The 20,261-nt window shown below is 38.5% G+C and overlaps 3 protein-coding genes across 6 annotated transcripts in view; 2 read left to right on the top strand and 1 right to left on the bottom strand.

Annotated features, from left to right (window-relative positions):
- scaper (S-phase cyclin A-associated protein in the ER) overlaps nt 1–1,333 on the bottom strand; it is a 70,176-nt gene extending 68,843 nt beyond the window's left edge. Inside the window, exon 1 of the mRNA XM_034686534.1 lies at nt 843–1,333. Within this exon, the coding sequence (XP_034542425.1) occupies nt 843–1,010 (168 nt within the window). The 5' untranslated portion in view covers nt 1,011–1,333. The remainder of the gene's footprint in view (nt 1–842) is intronic.
- Nucleotides 597–8,059, top strand: rcn2 (reticulocalbin 2). Of its 4 annotated transcripts, none has more exons than XM_034686536.1 (8): nt 597–721; nt 5,461–5,601; nt 5,706–5,808; nt 5,901–6,097; nt 6,185–6,298; nt 6,411–6,504; nt 6,611–6,750; nt 6,918–8,059. In XM_034686536.1, exons 1-8 carry the CDS (start codon nt 695–697, stop codon nt 7,059–7,061), a joined length of 960 nt encoding a protein of 319 aa, XP_034542427.1. In that variant the 5' UTR covers nt 597–694; the 3' UTR covers nt 7,062–8,059. The 4 variants fall into 4 exon arrangements, with proteins under 4 accessions (XP_034542427.1, XP_034542430.1, XP_034542429.1 ...); XM_034686539.1 differs by lacking the exon at nt 597–721 and adding an exon at nt 3,620–3,681; XM_034686538.1 differs by lacking the exon at nt 597–721 and adding an exon at nt 3,621–3,687.
- pstpip1a (proline-serine-threonine phosphatase interacting protein 1a) lies at nt 7,626–18,154 on the top strand. The gene is made up of 15 exons (XM_034686535.1): nt 7,626–7,730; nt 10,903–11,003; nt 11,108–11,182; nt 11,354–11,388; nt 11,500–11,606; nt 11,733–11,795; nt 12,312–12,416; nt 14,979–15,024; nt 15,467–15,546; nt 15,887–15,985; nt 16,086–16,182; nt 16,328–16,415; nt 16,547–16,623; nt 17,107–17,204; nt 17,853–18,154. The coding sequence occupies exons 1-15, from the start codon at nt 7,701–7,703 to the stop codon at nt 17,982–17,984; spliced, it is 1,233 nt and encodes a 410-aa protein (XP_034542426.1). The 5' UTR covers nt 7,626–7,700; the 3' UTR covers nt 17,985–18,154.
- The last annotated feature ends 2,107 nt before the right edge of the window (nt 18,155–20,261 follow it).

The raw sequence follows: 20,261 nt of genomic DNA, 5'->3' as shown, positions 1-20,261 counted from the left end.
TATATGTCTAGTATATAGGGATGCACTGATGTTTTGCCAGTTTGTTCTCAGCTGGTCCTCGCCCTTCTCAGTCTCTTTAGACAGGGTCGAATGTGTCCCTCTGACAACACCCTTGGCCCCAGCCTGGCCCCCCTAGTAAAATTGGTCTAGAACCGCCACTGTGTATAAGAGCAACTTTAATGACTGAATTTCCCCCTGGAATAAATAAAGCATTTCTGATTCTGATATCTATAGCCTGTGTAGTTTTCAAAGTGCCACAAAGTTTTTTAGATGAGGGAAAATTCAAAATAGTGATCTCCCTGTTGAAGCATGGGGATAAGGCACCATCTTGTAGAATGTGTACAATGCCAAATTAAATTATAATCCATATTTCAGAATAATTCCCACCAATAGAGTATATATAATATATTGGTTGGATGTGTAAGTTTGAATTACTCTGATCCAAATCGTATCTTATACCGGCTACCAGTGATTGATTCCTTGATAAAAACGAGTCACCCCTGGTTGACTTCTAAAACATAAATAAATATATCAATGAGCCAAAGAGCTAGTCTTTTGAACGGCTCTTTGGAAGGAACGGCTCCTCAAGATCCGGTTCCCTTCAAAGAGCCATAAATCCCATCTCTGGTAGAAACCTTCTGTCTCAAATGTCACATCTGCTGAGAGTGAGAGAGAGTGAGGAGGCCCAGCAGACATGACAACATCACACCTCTTGCAGCAGGTAAGGTCACCGGCTGTAACACCCATGTGAAAGCCTTCTTAGCTACTGCTAGCTATGAGTGCCTGTATTTCACCCTGCTTTATTGAAGCTACCAGCAAGGATCCAATAAGTCATCACATACCTTCAATGCGGATATGGTTCCATTCTTGCTTTTGCCCCCTCCATGCGAGGAGCCAGAGCTGTTGCTACCAGACCTCTCCCTCCCGTCTCCTCCTTGGCTAACTCTCGGGCCGAGACGATGCTGCCCAGCGCCACGCCGCCGTCCATCATGGCGGTTGTCTTTGGACATCGACCCACTGTGGAGTTTTCAATGCTTTAGTCGGTGAGAAATATAATTCAAAGGACAACGTTGTCTAGTTGTCAGAGTTGATGAAAAATCATGTCACATAAATACATGCCAGGGAGGACAACCTAACAAAAGCAGGAAGTCCGTTTAGTTTATATTTTTGACAAACGTTGGGATTAGCCAATCAATGCACAGAGACTTAAAAATAACACACGTATCAGCCAATCAGGTGCAGGGAAGTCCAGGTCAACAGGCGGGACATGTGATTATTGGGTGGGACTTTTAACTGTCTACCATGGCAACCATGAAGAACGGGCGGGACGTTTGGTTGATTTCTCAGAATCTGTCAAGGTCGATACATGGGAACCGGAAAACAGCAAACCTGCCTTCAAAATAAAAGCACTGGGTATTAATCATTGCCCTGTGAACAATAAAAAAAGAATAGAAGAGAATAGAATAGAATTCCTTTATTGTCATTGCAACAAGTACAACGAAATTGAAAGGTGCAGTCCTCATTAGGTGCAATTTAAAGGGAAATTGTGTTCAATAAGATTTGGGACCCTTTGCTAAACTTTCTTCGTGGCAAAGATTAATTTAGTTAGTTTTTAGTTTTAGATTTGCTGTTTTTTTTGTTAAGTCTATATTTTCTATGTTTATATAAGCAATAAATATATTTTCAAAAAAAATCTCATCCTGCCATCTTTTAACAATTATATCACTAATCATGAATCTTTGCTGTGGAAAAAATGTTGAAAAACAGAAAGGCTGTTTCTTAAAGAGCTGTTAAACAGTTTGTCATCTACTCCACAGCAGCAGTTTTAGTCTTTAAAGATAATTCTCTCGGGACAGTCAGTCTTTATACTGATGGTTTGCTTTCATAGCTCATAAAGTGGCATCAGTGTGAATTTGACAAAAACAATCAAGGTATAAAAAGTAATAAATACAGGAATAAAAAAACACTGTCATAGACGCAATATACAAATCAAATCACGGAGCAGCAAAGTTCACACTTGAAAGTGATTTTTTTTTTCCCAGTCTTATTGCACAGTTTATGTTATTATTGTACTTGTGTATTGCACTTGACTATATATGGAATAAACTACCAGCGCACATTAGGGAGCTTAAGAATTATGTTACCTTTAAAAAAACAGTTAAACATTGGTTAAAAACAAAACAGTCATGTACTCATAAATAATCTGTTTTCTCACTTGATGCCCGTTCCCGGGGGTTTTGGCCTCACCTGCCGTCCTGTTTTTATAATGTCACAAATGTTTTTTATGTAAAATCTATTTGTAAGTCAGTTTGTGTAGTGTCCTGTTAACTTTTTTGTGACATCCTGTAGTTTTAAAACTTGTTGTTTGATGTTTTATGTGAGTACCTGCCTTAGGACGACAGATGAAATTTAGCTATTGTGCTAATTCCGGCATATTTACATTGAGGCATACTGTTGAAATGTTGATTAATGTGCATTGTCCTAATCAAATAAACTCAAATTGAATTAAATTAAATATTGCACAAAGTCACTATTCAAAAATGCCAATACTCAAACAGTTTTCAGAGCAGTAATGGTTCTTGCATAAAAGCTATTAATGCTCTCAACACTGTTTGAGTATGGGCTTTTTTAAGCTACATGAACTTGCATGGAATTTCTGCTGCCAATGAGAGAGAGTTGAACAATATACACAGTTACTTTATTGCATTATGTAACAGTTTCCCATTTGCTTGAAAGTAATGCAACATTTATATCAGTTCACATTTGTAAAGAAAGTTGCTGTTCTTCCACTGTTTTGTGTAGTTTCAGCTTAAGTAAGTTGTACACATAGACTGTATAAAATATGGACATAGTATCCGTATCCATATGTTCTGGTTGTGCCCAAGCTTAGTGGAGTACTGGAAGTCCTTCTTTAGTTTTATGTCAGAGATACTACAGGTAACATTCGTCCCGTCACCTCATACTGCTATTTTTTTAATCCCTGAGGAAGGTACTAAAATAACTGCCAAACAAGTTAATGTCCTCTCCTTTGCTTCATTAATTGCCCGTCGCCGGATTCTCCTTCTCTGGAAGAGTCATTCACCTCCTTCAAACACATCCTGGCTTCAGGATCTGCCATCATTTTTAAAATTGGGAAAGATCCAATACACCATTTGTGGTTCAACAGATACATTTTACAGATGTTGGAAGCCTCTCATCTCTTACTTTCAAAGAATACAATCTATTTAGCTGAAGTGTCATGGCAGGAATATTATCACTAGAGATCTAGGAAGAACATGTTGATGGTTGATAACATAATGTCCTTCTTTGTTGTTACTATTGATATTTTTTTGTTTCTGTATTATTATATAAATATATATATTTCTGTTAGGTTTACTCTCTTTTATACACTTTTCATACATGTATTTATTTACTTGTCTCTGTTTGTTTTACTGCAGTAATTCAATGTTGAATAAAATTTGGTTATTAAAAAAATAAAATAAAAAAAATAACCCTAACTATCTCGACAATTTCCTGTACCTGCAGTCTGCAATAGCTTTGATTTAAAATGCCTAAACGTATTTTATTATGCTGAAACTTATAAGCCTCTCATTTTGTTATTTTATTTTTAAATGTGTAACCGGAAGTGCATCTATCTGCTCGTGAGAGTGACACTGACGTTTACACGGAAAACTTCGAACGGTAGAGGCATGTTCTGTTGACACTATTGTACAGCTTTGTCTAACTTACCTTTACATTGAGCGGTCCGTGTTTTTATGTTCAACTATGTGTGTTCATTTTACCCACTTCCGGTCATTTTCTCCTCGATTCTTTCTGTTTATCTACCCGTCTCATGCTTAACCTCTCTCAAACAACTGTAACATAATTAAAATGGGTTCAGTTTAAACATGCCAGCAAGTATTTCCCATTTTCTAGTAAGCTTGTTTTCCCACTCGCTGTTCACCTCAGACGCAGTTGTTTCAGGTAGAAGCAGGGTCTATCATTATACATGTCGAGGTTGAACTATAAGCTCAGTTCAGTGTGAACCTCCACCAGTTGACCACTAGGTCGCACAGTTGCAGTGTGGAAGCCCAGCTGGCCCCATAGACTATATAAAATAGGTTTGCCCTGGTCATTTGCAAACGGGTTCACAACCTTATTGTACGGTGGCCCTGAAGGACAAAACACATTTACAAAAGATGAAACACTTTTACAAAGTTAGAGACAAATTTACATTTTGGAAAACATTTTTACATTTTATAAAACAAAATTACATCAGCAAAACACTTTTACCAAGGCCAAACAAATTTACATTTAAGAAAATAAATTCTTATTTTATGAAACACTTTTACAAAGTTGGAGACAATTTTACAAATGACGGAACACTTTTACCATTTCTGAAACAAATTAACATTTCATTTTTACAGAAAGGGAATGTACCAAATACCGGAAGTGATCCAGAAGTGATCGAGTGAGGGGTCATTATGGCTCGTTTCCACCAAGCGGTCTGGTATGGATCAGTACAGTTTGGTACGGGGCTGATCGGTGACGCTTGATCCTGTTTGCGTTTCCACATCCAACCGTGCCCTACTTGGTGGGAGGCGTGTAGGCCGGATGCCGATAGCCGTGTCAGCTATGTAATAGCGTGACGTCATGGCAGCATGACACAGTGTACCACGCTAATAAATGCAATGAAGAAGAAAAATTCGAGGAGAGTCTGCACCTCCGCGGTCGACCATGGAATGCTGTTTCTTGATGCCATTTTCCAAACAAAAAAAAGTTATCTTCCCGAAGTCCACTGGAGATTTAAACATGGCGGGGTTGTGTGTTGTTCTTTATTACCGCTGTTGCACGGGAAGTGACAATTTTTTTCAACCAATCAACGGACTGCAGTGTTTCTATCTCCACCTTCTGGGGTCGGATCAGTATGTCTGGCACCCCAACAGAAGGGTACCAAAAAGTGGGACGGTACAGCTTGGTAATTTGGGGACCTGTCCCGGTTTTAGTCAATGGAAACGCCACAAAATGCGTGCCGTACAGAGACGAACCGAACTGAACCGCTTGGTGGAAACGGGGCTTTAGTTTGTCTTGATGGAGAGAAACCAAACGGAGATGGACATGGTTTACATATTAGGACAGCCTCGGGTCTCAGAGGTGTCAGACCTCAGATAAAAAAAGCATCATGTCTCCGCAAAAGCTCCGTCATATCTCCGCAAAACCTTCATCACGTGTCAGAATTCAGATGAAATGGCCTCAGACCACATAGCCTCAGGCTAAACAGAGTCAGACTAAAAAGAGTCAGACTTAACGGTAAGAGTGTTCCTTCGTTTGTAAATTTGTCTCCAACTTTGTAAAAGTGTTTCATCTTTTGTAATTTTGTTTTGTCCTTCAGGGCCACCGTATTATTGAGAACCCTTGATGTATTTTCAGTTCAGTTTCCCCTTATTAATTACCTTATTAATTACCTGTGTTGCTCAATAGATGGCATCCTCTGCATTGTTGTTGCTGCTGCTGCTTCGGTTTGAAATTGGACAGAGCGCCCATCAACATCATCATGAAGATCATTACACTGGCCAGCAGCACAACCCTGAACATGACATGAACATCCTTCTGGGAGATCAGGTTGCTTAATACGTTCACTGTTATTCTCATCCCTCTTTGTCTAATTTCTAGCCTTCTTTAAACCCCTGCTCACTGCCTGGTTCTCTTGTTACATGCATTTCTAGGAAACAGAGGAGATAAAGAAACTTAGTCCAGCAGAGCAGAGGAAAAAGATGATGGAGATTGTTAAAAGGATTGACACAAATGCTGACAGCCTGCTCAGTGCAGGTAAATGCATATCTCAACATTTTAAAGAAGGCATAAATAAACAGAATTGATGAGAAGTTACACTCAGCCTGTTGTGTGTTTCTTATCAACAGAGGAGATCACACTTTGGATTCAGTCTGTCTATAGAAAATATGCCCTGGATGATGCAAAGGAGCGGTTCCCTGAATATGACACCAACAAAGATGGTGTTGTAACATGGGTGGAATACAACACAGTTGCTCATGACCAGCTCATTAGTTTTGATGATGAAGCAGTCCTGGAGGATGAAGAGCAAGAGTCTCTCAGACATGTGGGTATTATTTGATTGTCTTGTCCCCTCATACAACACAACAATGTTTGGCTGTACCACAATAAAGCAGGATGATTTCCCCATCAGCTTCATCTGAAGGAGAGGAGGCGCTTTGACTTTGCTAATGCCGACAACACATCAGGGCTGAATGTGACAGAGTTTCTTGCCTTCACCCACCCATCTGAAGTGGATCACATGGCTGTAAGACAAGCTCCTACTCCTACAAAACCTGACAAGATCATTCATTCTTCCACACTAACAGAGCACTCTCTGTTTCAAGATTAAATTGACGAATTCACTCTTTTTATAAAAGGATTTTGCCATTGAAGATGTGTTGGGTGAATATGACACAGATAAAGACGGATTCATCAGTCTTAATGAATTCATTGGAGATGTCCGGGGGGATGGTAAGATCTCAGAGATTACTTTGAAGCACAGAATGATATGCTTGTTATCTTCCTTTGCTTGGTCTGACACCTTTATGTTGTTCTAACATGTTTTGTTTGTTATCAGATGATTCCCCTTCACAGTGGGAGATTGAAGAAGCAGTGCGGTTTAAGGACCTCTACGATCAAGATAAGGATGGCAAGTTGAATCGAGAGGAGCAGCTCCGCTGGGTTGCACCTAATAGTTACGGTTCAGCAAGAGAAGAGGTGAAATGCAGCTGTTGCAAGTGTTGCATGGAATTTGTTGGCATTAATTCATGGATGATGTATTTACATGCTCTTTTAGCTGATGCCTAGAAGCAAAATATATAATTTCACTCATGATAACATAGCAGTACTTCACTCTTCTTGTCCTTCTTTCATGTCTTGACCAGGCTCTTCACCTCCTCAAGGAAATGGACCATGATGGTGACAGTCAGATTTCAGAGGCTGAAGTTTTGAAAAATCAAGAAACATTCATGCACAGTGAAGTGACAGACTATGGCAGACAGCTGCATCTATCACATGATGAATTATAATCATGCTGATGATTTGTTTCCATCAAGGTGTAATTTTCCCCTGTTGCGATTTGAAATTAGTCACCACTCCGTCCACAATCAAGTTGCAATACAAAATGATGTTGGCAAGATATTAGAGAAACCCATTATTGCATAACCCATCACTAACTCAAGCCACTCATAAGTGTTGCAGCAATGTATAATAGAGTATCAGCATAATTGTACCATCAGAAGCTTCATAAATCAGTACCTCATGTTAGCTCTCTAGATGGATATGCTCCCAAAGAGCTGGACATTTTGACTGGATGTAAGATTTTGAACACTCTTGACACTGTTGTAGAAATTGGATCATGCTTTAACGACATCTAATGTGTCTGCTTCATAGCTGTGAGTGTATCACCACTGGACGTCGTCCTTTCATGTGTAGCAAAATGGTCTGACGTGAGTCCTTCTGTGGTAACTGTTGACATGCAGCAGCTCTTCCTCATTTAAGCCAAATGAGTGAGTTAGTGAGCGTTGCTGTGTGAAAGCTTGTTTCCTGAATCTGTCATCATCATTTCATTTGCATAGAGTCACTGCCCCGGTACACAGCTGGGAGTTACAAGTGATTTAAAGCCGAGTGGAATCTCTGAAAAAGGACTTTTTAAAACCACTGCCAAGATGAAATTAGAATTTAAAGACGCATTTTGGGTGAGTTTGAGTTATGCTACTAATCTTTAAAGGGTTTTTGTGATGTTCTTGTTCAGAGCTGAAGCTGAACATTACTTTTTACTGTGATTTGAAGTTAGTGTGGATGGAACATGTTCACTTTGCTTTTGGGGGGTTTTATCTTCCGTCATTTAACTCCTTCAGTACTTTTGTATGTTATTCTGTTGTGTTCTCTTCCATTTACTAGTCTTGTATTTAATTATCTGTTGGCTCTCTCTTCTGTCTTAAGACATTTAATCTTATTTGATTTCTCTGTTTATCTCAACTGAATGTCAGCTAAACTGATGCTTTGAATAAAACATGAGCTTTTACCCTTTTTTGTGCATATTCTTGAAAAACAATCTGTACTGCATTTGCCATAAAACCAGGGTAGTCACACAAAATAAGCAGTTATATTTTAGTACAAATGTAGTGTATGAAGGGCAAAGTAATGCTTTCATAAAGGGGCTTAATGGTGGACCCTGTCATTTCATTTCTCGTAAGAGTCACTGTTAATGTGCTCGTGTAACAATGCAACCGGAGCTATAAATGTGTATGAAACCAGCTACCAACTAAATTTTAACCACAACCACAAGAAAAGCACCAGGGACTGTCTTTTCAGAAACATCCGTTAAACTGTAGCAACAGTTAACAATGTGAAGAGTGGCGTTTCATTTTTCCTCTTCACTCTCATTCTGTTGTATGTATTCATATTTGATAGAACTTTAATTACAATATAAATGATCTTAGAGATTTTTACATCATTAATGTTCCTCTGGCATTAGTCATGATTTAAAGAGTGAGATTACCTTTACATGAGTAGGGACTTTTGGTACCTCTTTTCCATTCAGACCTCAGCACACAGCATGCAACAATTTCCATTCTAGATGAGATAGCAGTATAATATCTATACGTGGGGGCGTGGACTCTTTCAATAGTTATGAAAGTAAAAGTTGCTTTGGTGATTATATGAGGGTTGTAATCAGAGGTGGACGAAGTACACAGCTTCATTACTTAAGTCGAGGTATAGATACTCCAGGTTAAATATTACTCCATTACAAGTGAAAGTTGCTCTGTCAAATTATTACTTGAGTTAAAGTACTGAAGTACTTGCTTTTGAAAATACTTAAGTATTCAAAGTACTTCTTAAAAAATCTCAAAACGTTGTATTTTCACAAAGCATGATGACAGTCAAGAATACATAGGAGTACATTCTGTTACATTATGTTTATTTAGAAAACATTACTTGAAATCTCTAAAAAACTATACCATGGAATAAAAACAGACACTAAGTTACTCCAAGCACAGACAACTTAGTTTGAAATCTTCATCTGGAATGAAACAAACATTACGTAGCTCAACATGCTTTCTCAGGTTGGACTGTGAGTTTTTGTATGTTTGGGCAGAGTGGGAAACAGGGTGAACATTTGAAACGATACATATCATTCTTAATTTCAAAAACTCTAACACGGGCTGAAGATATGACCATGGGTGCTCAGGTGGAGAATTATAGCCATCAGGTGGATAATTATAGCCATCATTACCACCCTAAATGAACTGCCTGATCTGAGTGAAATTTGCTCTGTGTTTGCTCCACGTTCAACCGTGGAGACGCACGATACTGAACCACTGAGACAAACAGAACTTCACAAACACAAATATACTGTTTTAGGGATCAGGTTTCAGAAAAGAACATTCATGAGCTGACTTCAAAGCAAAAGTAGTGAGTAACTAGAGCATTGATAGAAATGTAGTGGAGTCAAAATTACAATAATTGTCTTTCAAATGTAGTGGAGTAAAAGTAATAAGTTCCCCAAATAAATAATACTCAAGTAAAGTACAGATACTCAAAAAATGTACTTAAGTACAGTACTTAAGTAAATTTACTTTGATACTGTCCACCACTGTTGTAATTAACAGACAGTTGATTAAGATGGAATAAAAAAGGAAAGAAACTTTACCCTAAATTTACGAGGTAATCAGATAGAAAAAAAACAAAAAAACAACAACCTGGTACCCCAATATAACAAGCATTTAAGACTACATCTGAACACTCAATCCTGTCTACCAGTAGCCTATACCACTTCTAAATGTTTACAACCCTCAAATATGCCATAATCCTTTTACATCACTTGGCAACTGTAATTTGGGAGATATTTAATCCAGCATCCTTGTTTCTTTTCTTTTTTTGTATGACAGTTTTATTCAAATTTTCAAACAATAAGAACAGTGACAATAACAGACAGTACCAAACAGTTAAAGGGACACAAATCAAATATTACAATACTACAAGGAGTCAGGCACCCAGACAGTAAGACAACGGCAAAAACACAACAGTAGAAAATGAAATAAAAATTTAATTAAATTACAACACCCCAAGGTTAGATCATATAAAGTGCATAATTCATGGATCTGCCATACACAAGTCACAGTAATACAGCATGATTCTGTATAAATAAGTTCTCCACTATTTATTAAGTATTTATGGACCTTTGTATCTTGTTTTTTTACTGGTGGCACTTTCTTTCTTTCTTTCTTTTATCTTGTTTCTATCTTGCTCATTTCCTGTTTTTATTGTTTTTATTCAGGGTTACCTCTTAAGCACTAAGCACTTTGTCACTTTTTTTGTCATGTAATGTCCTGTGCTGCTTGTTGTTTTGGTGCTAAAAGGAGGCTGACTCACTGCAAACGAAATCTACCTATGGGTACGAATAAAGTAACCTTGGTCTTGACCTTGAGTACACAGGCCCTGGTTTAGCCTTATTAGAAATGAGAGTGTCCATTACCAGTGTCAGGACCAGAGGCTTTCCAGGTCAAGTAAGAAAATCCTTTTGCCTACAAATTAAAAGTCTCAACCGGAAGATAGTCCATGAGTGGTAAGAGAGGGAAGAGACACATCCTTAGAAGGCAAGCTAAAGGTATTTTTCGACCGCAGGAACTTTCCCCCGGAACTTGGGACTTTACCCCTGAACTACATGCTTTTTCGACCAGAGGAATCTTAAGAAGATTGTTTGTGTGTTAAATACTGGGCATTGAGGAATGTAATGTTTCTCCAAATTAAAACTACTTATTTGTTCAGACTATCATTTCATAATCTAGCATTGTGTGTGGTTTCTATTTAGCCTTAATCTCATACCTGGACCCTCCAGCTAAAAGTGTTGCTTTATGGTTCCAGGGGGTGGGCTTTATCAGCAATGTGGGATATGAGACCATCAGCCAGAGACTTAATGATGGCCGACGGACTTGCAAAGACATGGAGGAGCTCTTGAAAATGAGGTGGGTAATGTTTTTCTAACATTTCTTAAAATATTGCATTTGAATATACATTAGGATCTCGATATAAAGTTGTTTGGCTTTATACTGTGGTTTTGTCCATGTAGGGCTTCAGCAGAGGAAAAGTATGGGAAGGAATTGGTTGCAATCGCCCGAAAAGCTGGGGGTTTATATGAGATCTGGTAGGTGTGTGTGTGTGTGTGTGTGTGTGTGTGTGTGTGTGTGTGTGTGTGTGTGTGTGTGTGTGTGTGTGTGTGTGTGTGTGTGTGTTTGTGTGTGACAAATTCTCCTGTTCAGTGCATACGATTTCAGCATCCCTAAAAAAGTAACCTGTGGTCATTTTGTTTTTACAGCACTTTGAGAACATCTTTTGACATAATGAAGACACGTAAGCAGCTAAAGATATGCAGTATATCCTGCTTGAATTTGGGTTGAGAACTTCCTAAATGTCTCATGTCAGTTCGGAGTGTTTCAGTTGCATCTCTTGTTGTTTTTCTAGAAATTGAAAATGTAGGAAATTTGCACATACAGCTTTCTGGACTGCTGAAGGAGGAGCTGAAGAGGATGGAGCAGTTCAGGGAGCGACAGAAAGAACAGAAAAAAAAGGTACCAATGGAAAGCTAATTGTTCCTCATTTGCACACAGAGGCATTCTAAAAAGAGTTGCCTCTCTTGCTGTGGTTTTCTAATGATGACCTTATTCACTAACATTATCTTATCCTACACCTCTTAGATTGAGACCGTCATGGAAAAGGTCCAGAAGGCTAAAATTTCCCTCTACAAGAAAACAATCGAAGTAAGGTCCATTATATTATCATAATGATCTGTATGAATAGACCTTACAGGGGCCTCAGTTTTTCAGCCACAGTCTCATCAGTTTTTGCAGGTTTAATTATAATACTCTTTTGTTCTGAACTTGCATGAACTTATCTCAGGTGCAGTTTTAGTGCAGCTACATTCTGCTTTAGCGTGTAAGCAATCCACACAAAGTGCAGCTTGTACGCATTCTGAAAATACTTCAGCAGTTCTCAGTTCTAAGTATATCTAAAATGTGCAAGAGGAAGATGGTTTCGTAAGACAGTAAGTCAATGCAAGTCATAATACTGGTTTGGTATACAAATTAAGAACCTCATACTTCTCCATGCTCAGAGGAAGGAAGTGAGGTCTTACTTGATGCACTTTCCTGCAAATGCATGTCCTCCCCCTTTAGCCCCCACCTTTTTCCTGTCAATAGGGTTCATAGTCCCATGTGGTGATGAACAAAGCATGGGTGGAATGGTTTCATATGGTTTCTGTTCTGTTTCCTAAACAGTCTAAAAAATCCTATGATCAGCGCTGTAAAGAGGCAGATGAGGCAGAGCAAAACGCAGAGAAATTTGGGAATGCTCCAACGGCAACTCCAAAACAGACCGAGAAGGTACGTCTGCACTCTGGTTTTCATATAAGATTCAACACAGAGATTTCATGTCAGAAAATTCAAACTATTTATTGATAGACTTGTTGATGTGAAACTTGGCAATCGTTTGTAAAATGTGGGCATAACTTGAGAACTAAATTATGTCTGATATTAAAAGCTGCTGTTGGTAGTCACAGAGTAAACATCTGTTCAGAGAGAGGGACTTTGAATGTCAACATTATCCCTCAAAACCTGATTTCCTCTTAGCCCCCAAACACAGATCAGTGTGTGCGGTCATGATGGTGCCAGACTCATAACCAATTAGATGACGTAGTAGGGGCCGCCCTTTAACCGTTCAGGACAGAGGATTGAAGATTAGCTATGATTGGTCAGTCATAACAGGAACAAGGGGAATAATGACATTGCTTGATACAAAGGTATCAAATTACTCCACTTACTGATGAGTACTGATGGGCATTATGACCTTTTCTCCAAACCCAGCAGAAAAAAAGTAACGTTTTTTACACCATTCCTACCAACAGCAGCTTTAACAATTTTTTTCTTGATGGCATTTTTAGGTATTTAGCTGTCCTAGTTGTCTTTCAAGCAAGGTTCAGTTGCAAAAAGTAGTTGCCTCTGTGGAAGACCTGCATAAGTTTCTAATCTCATTATCAAGGCAGTGATCTGAGAGGGGATACCATGGTAATGAGGTGCTGCATTCATTTGCTACCTGAATGTTGTCGGAAGGAGATGGGTGCAGACTTGTGCAGACATGTACAGAGGCATAAAAACCGAAAGCACACCAAAGAGTGCTCCAGAAGAAGAAAAAAGAGCATATGAGGAAAATGGAAATGACTATGCGTTTATTTCCTTTATGTTGAGCTGCTGAGTCTTGTAGCAATATGCAAGAAATGTAATGCAAGACAACATCAGGAGACAAAGCGTGGAACTTTCAAAGTGGCCTATCTGCTCCAGACAGAGGCACAAAAGCACAAAATTAAAACACTGACAGCAATCCAGTTAGCCTGTCGTTCCGTATTCTAAAGCCAAATTGTATTGTTCTGGTTTTAAAAAGACAAACCATCATGCACTGTTTTTGGAAGTAAAAAAACAAAAAGGAAGTACTGCTGGTGATAACTGTTGCTGCTGTGACCACTGTCTGCAGTGCAGCTCGTACCCCGATCAGTGGCATGTCTATCATTGACTGTCATGGCATTGTTGTTCAGGCCCACGGGCCACCAGTTACTAACCCCTAGCATAAGAGGAAGTGGAATCACTTAAGAAGTGTGAGTGGTTTTGCATGCACTGCATGCAAAACCTATAACTGTCATAACACCACCACAGGGGTAAATTCAAATCACCCCATGCTCTCCAGAAATAATGCAGTCAGTTTTGCTTCCACATTCTCAGGAGGACTAATGTACTGTATGCATGTATAGGCAATATGTTTTTTGTTATATGGGACCTTTAAAGAAAGTTCAGTTTTAGATATAAATGGATTTAAGATACCAAAGCAAATATGTCAAACTTCCAAAGTTGAATAACTAGACACATGATGTCTCTACTTTTACTGACCTGTTTTAAGTTTAAAGTATGTACAGATAGTTTCCCAATAACTCTTGTATAAGTTGTGATTAGTTTTAAACTAATTGTATTGTTTGTAACAGAACATAAAAACTATGTTCACTGTCAGAAACAATACATAAATCATTCTACCCAGTGAAGCTAAAATAACTGAATGAATAAGAATGTCTCAGGCTCTGAATTTTCTTGTAAGCCAGCCTCCGCATTTATGACTTCAGTGATCTGAATGTGTCTTTTTTATTTTCAAAGCAAAATACAAAACTATAGCAACAACAGTTTATTAAAGCTCCTGTGAGGAACTTGCTGTTTGTGTCAATTTTAGCGCCCACTGTGGAAAAAGTGATAGGTCTTATTCTCTTTGGTGATCTTGTGCCGTATGTTTATGAAGTGTTTTTGATGCCATCCAGTTTTTTAATAAATCGAATATTACAACTTTAAATATTGGGTTTGAAAATACAATATATTGTTTTCATCAACGTGCTGTCAATCATCTGATCTGACACCTAACTCCTTCCCAAAAGCCACATTTTAGGAAGAGTCAGTCTTGTTGTGGAGGGTCCTGTTTGCTGTTGTCATAAAAAGGCATCACTGTTCTGTTTCAAAATCAGCCATGACCTTCTCACAGGAGCTTTAAAGACATTTTACAGCAGACACTTTAAGCAAATCCTTTTTGTTAATCTTCACTGCCATTAACATATTGTTTATTTATTTTATCTTAAAGACAAATATATATTTTTATGATATGCAATTTATGATAGCCAACAGTGACAGCTTTCCACAGCTACCCAACAGCACGACTTATTCATTTCAGTCATTTAATCAGTAAATTGTTTTTCAAGCTTCTGATCAGATTTATAATGTTATTCACAAAGACCCTGTTAAAAACTGAGACCATGACCTATAATTTCTTGTAACCCTGTACCTCTTATTTCCTGTAATAAAAAAAAAATACAGGTTTAAAGGTGTAAAAGTAACTTTTCACTCTCTTGTGTCTCACAGATGAACAACAAATCTAAACAGAGCAGAGAGGCTGCAGAAGAGGCTGGTTAGTAGAAGTAATGAGTTGAAGCTGAAGATGGTTGTTTCCTGGAGAAACCTCTAAGGCTCACCAAAAACACTTGTTGGGGACGGTGGTCACATCTACTTCCCTTTATTTAAAATGGATGAATATTGACTCATACTTTGTCTGATTAATGCAGCACAACATGATTCTGATGTATGACAGGCACTTTCTACACTGTGCCTGTCTGTCTGCTAGTGCTCTCCACTACTCTTAGTCCACATGAAAACAACTGCATGTGCTAAGTGTACTGTATTCTTAGTTGTGAGAACACAAAACATTATAGAACATCTTGATAAAACTGCAGGACTATGCAGATATCTTAAGCTCAAGTCCCCATATTTTAACATCAGAGTCTAAATCTGTGTTTTAGTGCCTTAAAAAATATGATTCATTCCCTCACGTTACTTCTTTCCCTTTTCTTCAGAGAAACAGTACCTATCAAACACTGAACAGCTTGAGAAGACTCGGCAAGAATGGGAATCAACACACATCAGCACATGTGAGGTACAGTGTAGCACTAGAGTTGTCGTGGTATCTATGAAACATGCTGTACACACTTGAAGGTTGATTCATATCAAAATGTACAGACTTGTAACAGGCAGTTTGTTTTGTCAATGAGGATGTGCAATACTTCCTATTAGCTGAATGCAGTGAGTCAGTCATTTGAACTTGTTTCCGTGCAACAAAGTGTTCCCCATGATAACATCAACAAAGCTGAGGCTCATGACTATTCAAAAAGCTCAATTGCAGACGATAGCTTTTTTATTAATAGTTCCCTTGCACTGTTCACACTTTTAATGTTGTTTGACTTGTTTTTTATATTTGAAATCTCACTATTTTGCAGATGTTCCAGCAACAGGAGGAAGACCGTCTGAGTGTACTAAGGAATGCTTTGTGGGTGCACTGTAACCATTTATCAATGCAGAGTGTGAAAGACGATGAGGTTTGTTCAGCTGTTTTTCCACATCTGTATAATCAAGGGCTTCCAATATCCTGTGCTATATGTTAAATTATTTTCCTGTAAAATTAAAATGGTCTTACAGTGTTACGAGGAAGTGAGGACAACACTGGAAAAGTGTGACATCATCCAGGACAACAATTCCTTTGTGGAGATGAAAAAGACCGGCTCCGCCCCTCCAGGTAGCGTCTCACCGTACAGCCTTCCTCATTTCGATTTGAATATGTTCCAAGCTGGACATTTTAATATTATCTTGAGATGGCTTCTACAACTTGTGACTGAGGTATTTGATTTCTGATTTCCTGAATTTCACTGGTCCCTCCACAGCTCCTATTGAATATCAAAGTTACTATGAGAAGGACAATGCAGGTGACAGGAATGGCAGTGCTGGGTTTGTAGGAGGAGTCATGAAAAGGTTAGAATTACACAATGGAAAATTTACTTCCCACATCATTAATAAATTCAGATCAGGTTCATTCTGAACCTGTAACTTTGTTCCTCACTATATATGTGTGTGTTACTCTGAGCTCTTTCCTCAATTTACAGGTTTTCAAATCTTCTTCAGGGGAACATTTCCAGTGGCTCCAGGATGAGTCTCAGTGATCCAATTGCACAACCTAATGGTAAGGCCCCACGTGACTTCAAAAAAATGTGAAATTTGTCCAAAATTCTGACAGGAACGGGTTATGAAATCCCCTGATCATTGCAACATGTGGTGTGGTAACTCTTAGTACTGTAACGTACTTATTCTTTACACCAGTGATTAGCAAACATTGTGGAGTTGCTCAACCAATTAGAAAAATATATTCATATATAAAACACACACATACAAGTATCACTTCAGCACAAAGGCAGCTTTTCCTAACATCTAAGTCAGTTCAAATGAGGACATTAGGAATACAACAGGCAGTACAAGACAAGGGAGGGGTGTGTCAGACTTAAATTATTCAAAACAACTACTTTCTACTGTCACCAACATCAAATCATTTGTTCTGCAAAGTCTTTGAGGAGATGTAATTTCATAAACTTAGTTAAGGGTTTAGAAAGAAAATGAAAAATGCCCAACGCTTAACACAGTGTTGATCCTGTCTTTAACTTCCCAACAGAATCATCAGATGGAGTTTATGCTTCCATTCCTGGACATCAGGGCCCCCAGCAACAGAGCACTGAGGAGTACAAGGTTGTGTACGACTACGTGGCACAGGTCAGATATCTTAAATGAGTCATGCTTAGATCAGTGATTTTCAACCACTGTGCCGTGGAACACTAGTGTGCCTGTGCCGGCAGTGTAGTGACTGGCGGTGTAATTAAATACTTGTCAAAGTACTGACCTGCGCTACCCACCCATTGGGTGGCAATAAAGCACACTTATGACCTTGTTAATTTAAGACAATAGCAATCCAAACTGGGCCCTGGATAAATTCTAACCCGGATGAAGAGCATAATATGGGTGGTTCAAAAGGCAACTTTCATGAGAAAAAATTATAACGATGACTGCGAGAGCCCTCAAAGCTAGCTACTTAGTAGCTGAACTCGTAGCCAAATCAAAAAAGCCACACACTCTGGCAGTGACATTTATACTACCTGCAAAACCTATTGTAAATAAGATGCTTCACCCTGACACAGTTAAGAAAGTAGCCAAAGTCCCTCTCTCAGATAAATAGATTCAGATATTAAGAGACTAAATGTGTCACTTTGTAAAACTTTTGGTTGGTGGTGTGACTCGTGATTTTTTTAATGTATTAAATGTGCCTTGGCTCAAAAAAGGTTGAAAAACACTGATGTAGATGCTCTAATTATTGTTTATATTTGAGAGGATATCTGCTCACTGGGTGTTCCTGTTCTTCTTTAGGGAGATGATGAGCTCTCTGTGTCTATTGGCGATGTCGTGGTCGTCACAGAAAGATGTGAGGACGGCTGGTGGACGGTGAAAAGAAACGGCCTGACAGGATTGGTTCCAGGCTCCTATCTTTCAAAAGAATAAGGAAAGTGTACCTGACAGTGTAAATGTTGGAATGCAGAATTACCACGAATCTGGTGAAATATTGTGTAAAAGCTTTTTAAATTTTCAAAGTACCTTACAGCTTGATATTAACTGTTTTACATACTACTGTTCATAATCACATTAAAGCCTATGTGAGTCGAATCTGAAAACCTTTGGCGCCCTCTATGGAAGTAACATCAACACGTTTGCGTTTTCTTTGACCTTACCAAGGCCTCTTTACCTGTACAGCAACTTAATAGCCAACCTAATACCATATAAAAGTGCCATGTCAGAAAAAATATATACAAAAAAGGGATCTGCATTGAATTAATAAAACATTTTTAAAACATAAAACAAACTATTGCCATCATACTTTTGTTTAAAAAGGTTTTTTCATTTTTTAAATGTTCACCCTATGAAACAAGCAAGTACACAAGGAGGGACTGATCTATTTGTCTATATATTTACACAACTTATTCCATTAAATACATGTATTACAAACTCAAAAAAACAGACAAGGTCTTAAATACAAAAAACAGAATGAGACAGTGTTGAATGCTGAACTATTATTGCTTTGGTGTGTAATGGCAATTTCTTGTTCAGGTTTTGATGATTTAATTTTTTTTACCTGAATGAAATGCTCAAATTGTAGTTCATTGGACTCTGAGGTGACGGCTCCTAATAACCCGTGGTTGGTCCTCTTGTCCGATTTTTATTTTTTTAATTTTTTCGGGTAGAGACAGGACACAGTCTTGGTCCTTGAAGGCTCCACTCGCCATCCACCAGGGAAGCATCGATCAGCCTAGAACCCCACTTCTGACACCAGGTTGTAATGGCAATTTCTTATTCAGGCTATGATGTCAGCGTGATAGATGAAATAAACTCATGGAGAGACAAATGATTGTCTTTTGCCAAGTTTTATTATCAGCACTCTTTGCAAAGAAGGAGAAAACAAGTGACCATGAATGGAACTTCTCTCAGTCAAAGTCAGATGTCCTCTGCCCCATATATCAGAGAGAATGAAAACAGGTGTGGTACATTGTGTGGTCTAACAAAGATCCTTGATGGGTAAAATACAGGATCTGTAAAAGAAGGAGTTATGGGAATACAGGAAACCTTACTTCTGTGTACGACCTTGGAGAACTGCACCTGCAACAGTTCCTATCAGTCTTATACAAGCACAGAGAAACACAAAGAACAACAGTTCATTCATTAATTTTCCACCACACGTGTAGTCATGTTTTTGTATGTTTAGTGCTCCTCATACTAATGATACCTGGAACCTTTGTGGTGCTAAGTTGCTGCACTAACTTCATTCATGTGTTCTTGTATAGTTGTACATGTTGGGCAAAATATTTGATTTCTGTTCTTAGTTGGGTTAGCATGACGCAACTATATTTTCATCTGAGGTTGTCGTTTCTATTCTGAATGCTAAAATAATGATGATGACAATATGACCTTTTTATGCACTGTCAACCCTGTTAAGATATTTAAAGAAAATAATTGTGAAGAATGCACTTTGTCCTATTTTCTAGGGATAGACCGATTATCGGCGGGGCCGATTATCGGCGCCGATATTTCGGCATTTTGGCGTATATCGGCATCAGCCTTTTTTAAAAATCCGATGGCCGATCAATTTAAAACTGGGTTGTTTTGGCTCAACATTCACTAAATCACGTGCCAGAAATTACACCGTCTGCAGAAACCGTAGCCTAGCTTGGGTTCCATTTCTCCCTGCAGTTTCTCATTGCAGGGCACGAGCTGAGCAGCATCCGTTGAGGCCCCTACAATTACTAGTGATTTAAAACTTGTACAACCACACTTCAAAAAAACTGAAATACCCCAATAAAACAAAGATATGTGATCTGAAAAGCTGTTTAATAAACATATGCTTAAAGGCATTTAAACAAAGTTAAGTGTTGGAGTTTGTATTATTCAAAATTTTGACGCCAATATTTCCCCTTTTACTGCAAATGAATATTGGCTCCAAATATCAGTTATCGGCCTCCTTGAATACTAATAATCGGTATCGGCCCTGAAAAAACCATATCGGTATATCAATACTATTTTCCTAATGTTTTTTGTGGTGGATGCAAACTTGATTCCAAGACTAGAGCAATCCCAATAAGTTGCTGAAATACAACCAGATACTTTTATAGGGTCATGTGCACGAGTCGTCTGCTGTATTGGCTTCAAACATATCCAGTGACTCTCCAATGGGTAATGTATTTCTAACTCAGAGTCTATCACGTAACCAAAGCTGAGTCAGCTTACCAA

The sequence above is a fragment of the Notolabrus celidotus genome, chromosome 6 (genome assembly GCF_009762535.1).
Source record: "Notolabrus celidotus isolate fNotCel1 chromosome 6, fNotCel1.pri, whole genome shotgun sequence".
Lineage (NCBI taxonomy): Eukaryota > Metazoa > Chordata > Actinopteri > Labriformes > Labridae > Notolabrus > Notolabrus celidotus.
Note: the sequence above shows the minus strand (reverse complement) of the source record. Positions and strands in the feature narration are given on the sequence as shown.

Excerpts from the sequence above, each read along its gene's own strand:
- rcn2 (XM_034686536.1), top strand. The coding sequence starts at position 695 with ATGACAACATCACACCTCTTGCAGCAG. Across the intron at positions 5,602-5,705 it reads ACATCCTTCTGGGAGATCAG|GAAACAGAGGAGATAAAGAA; the intron begins GTTGCTTAATAC and ends ATGCATTTCTAG. Across the intron at positions 6,751-6,917 it reads ACGGTTCAGCAAGAGAAGAG|GCTCTTCACCTCCTCAAGGA; the intron begins GTGAAATGCAGC and ends TGTCTTGACCAG.
- pstpip1a (XM_034686535.1), top strand. The coding sequence starts at position 7,701 with ATGAAATTAGAATTTAAAGACGCATTTTGG. Across the intron at positions 11,389-11,499 it reads TTTTGACATAATGAAGACAC|AAATTGAAAATGTAGGAAAT; the intron begins GTAAGCAGCTAA and ends TTGTTTTTCTAG. Across the intron at positions 16,624-17,106 it reads TCCAATTGCACAACCTAATG|AATCATCAGATGGAGTTTAT; the intron begins GTAAGGCCCCAC and ends ACTTCCCAACAG.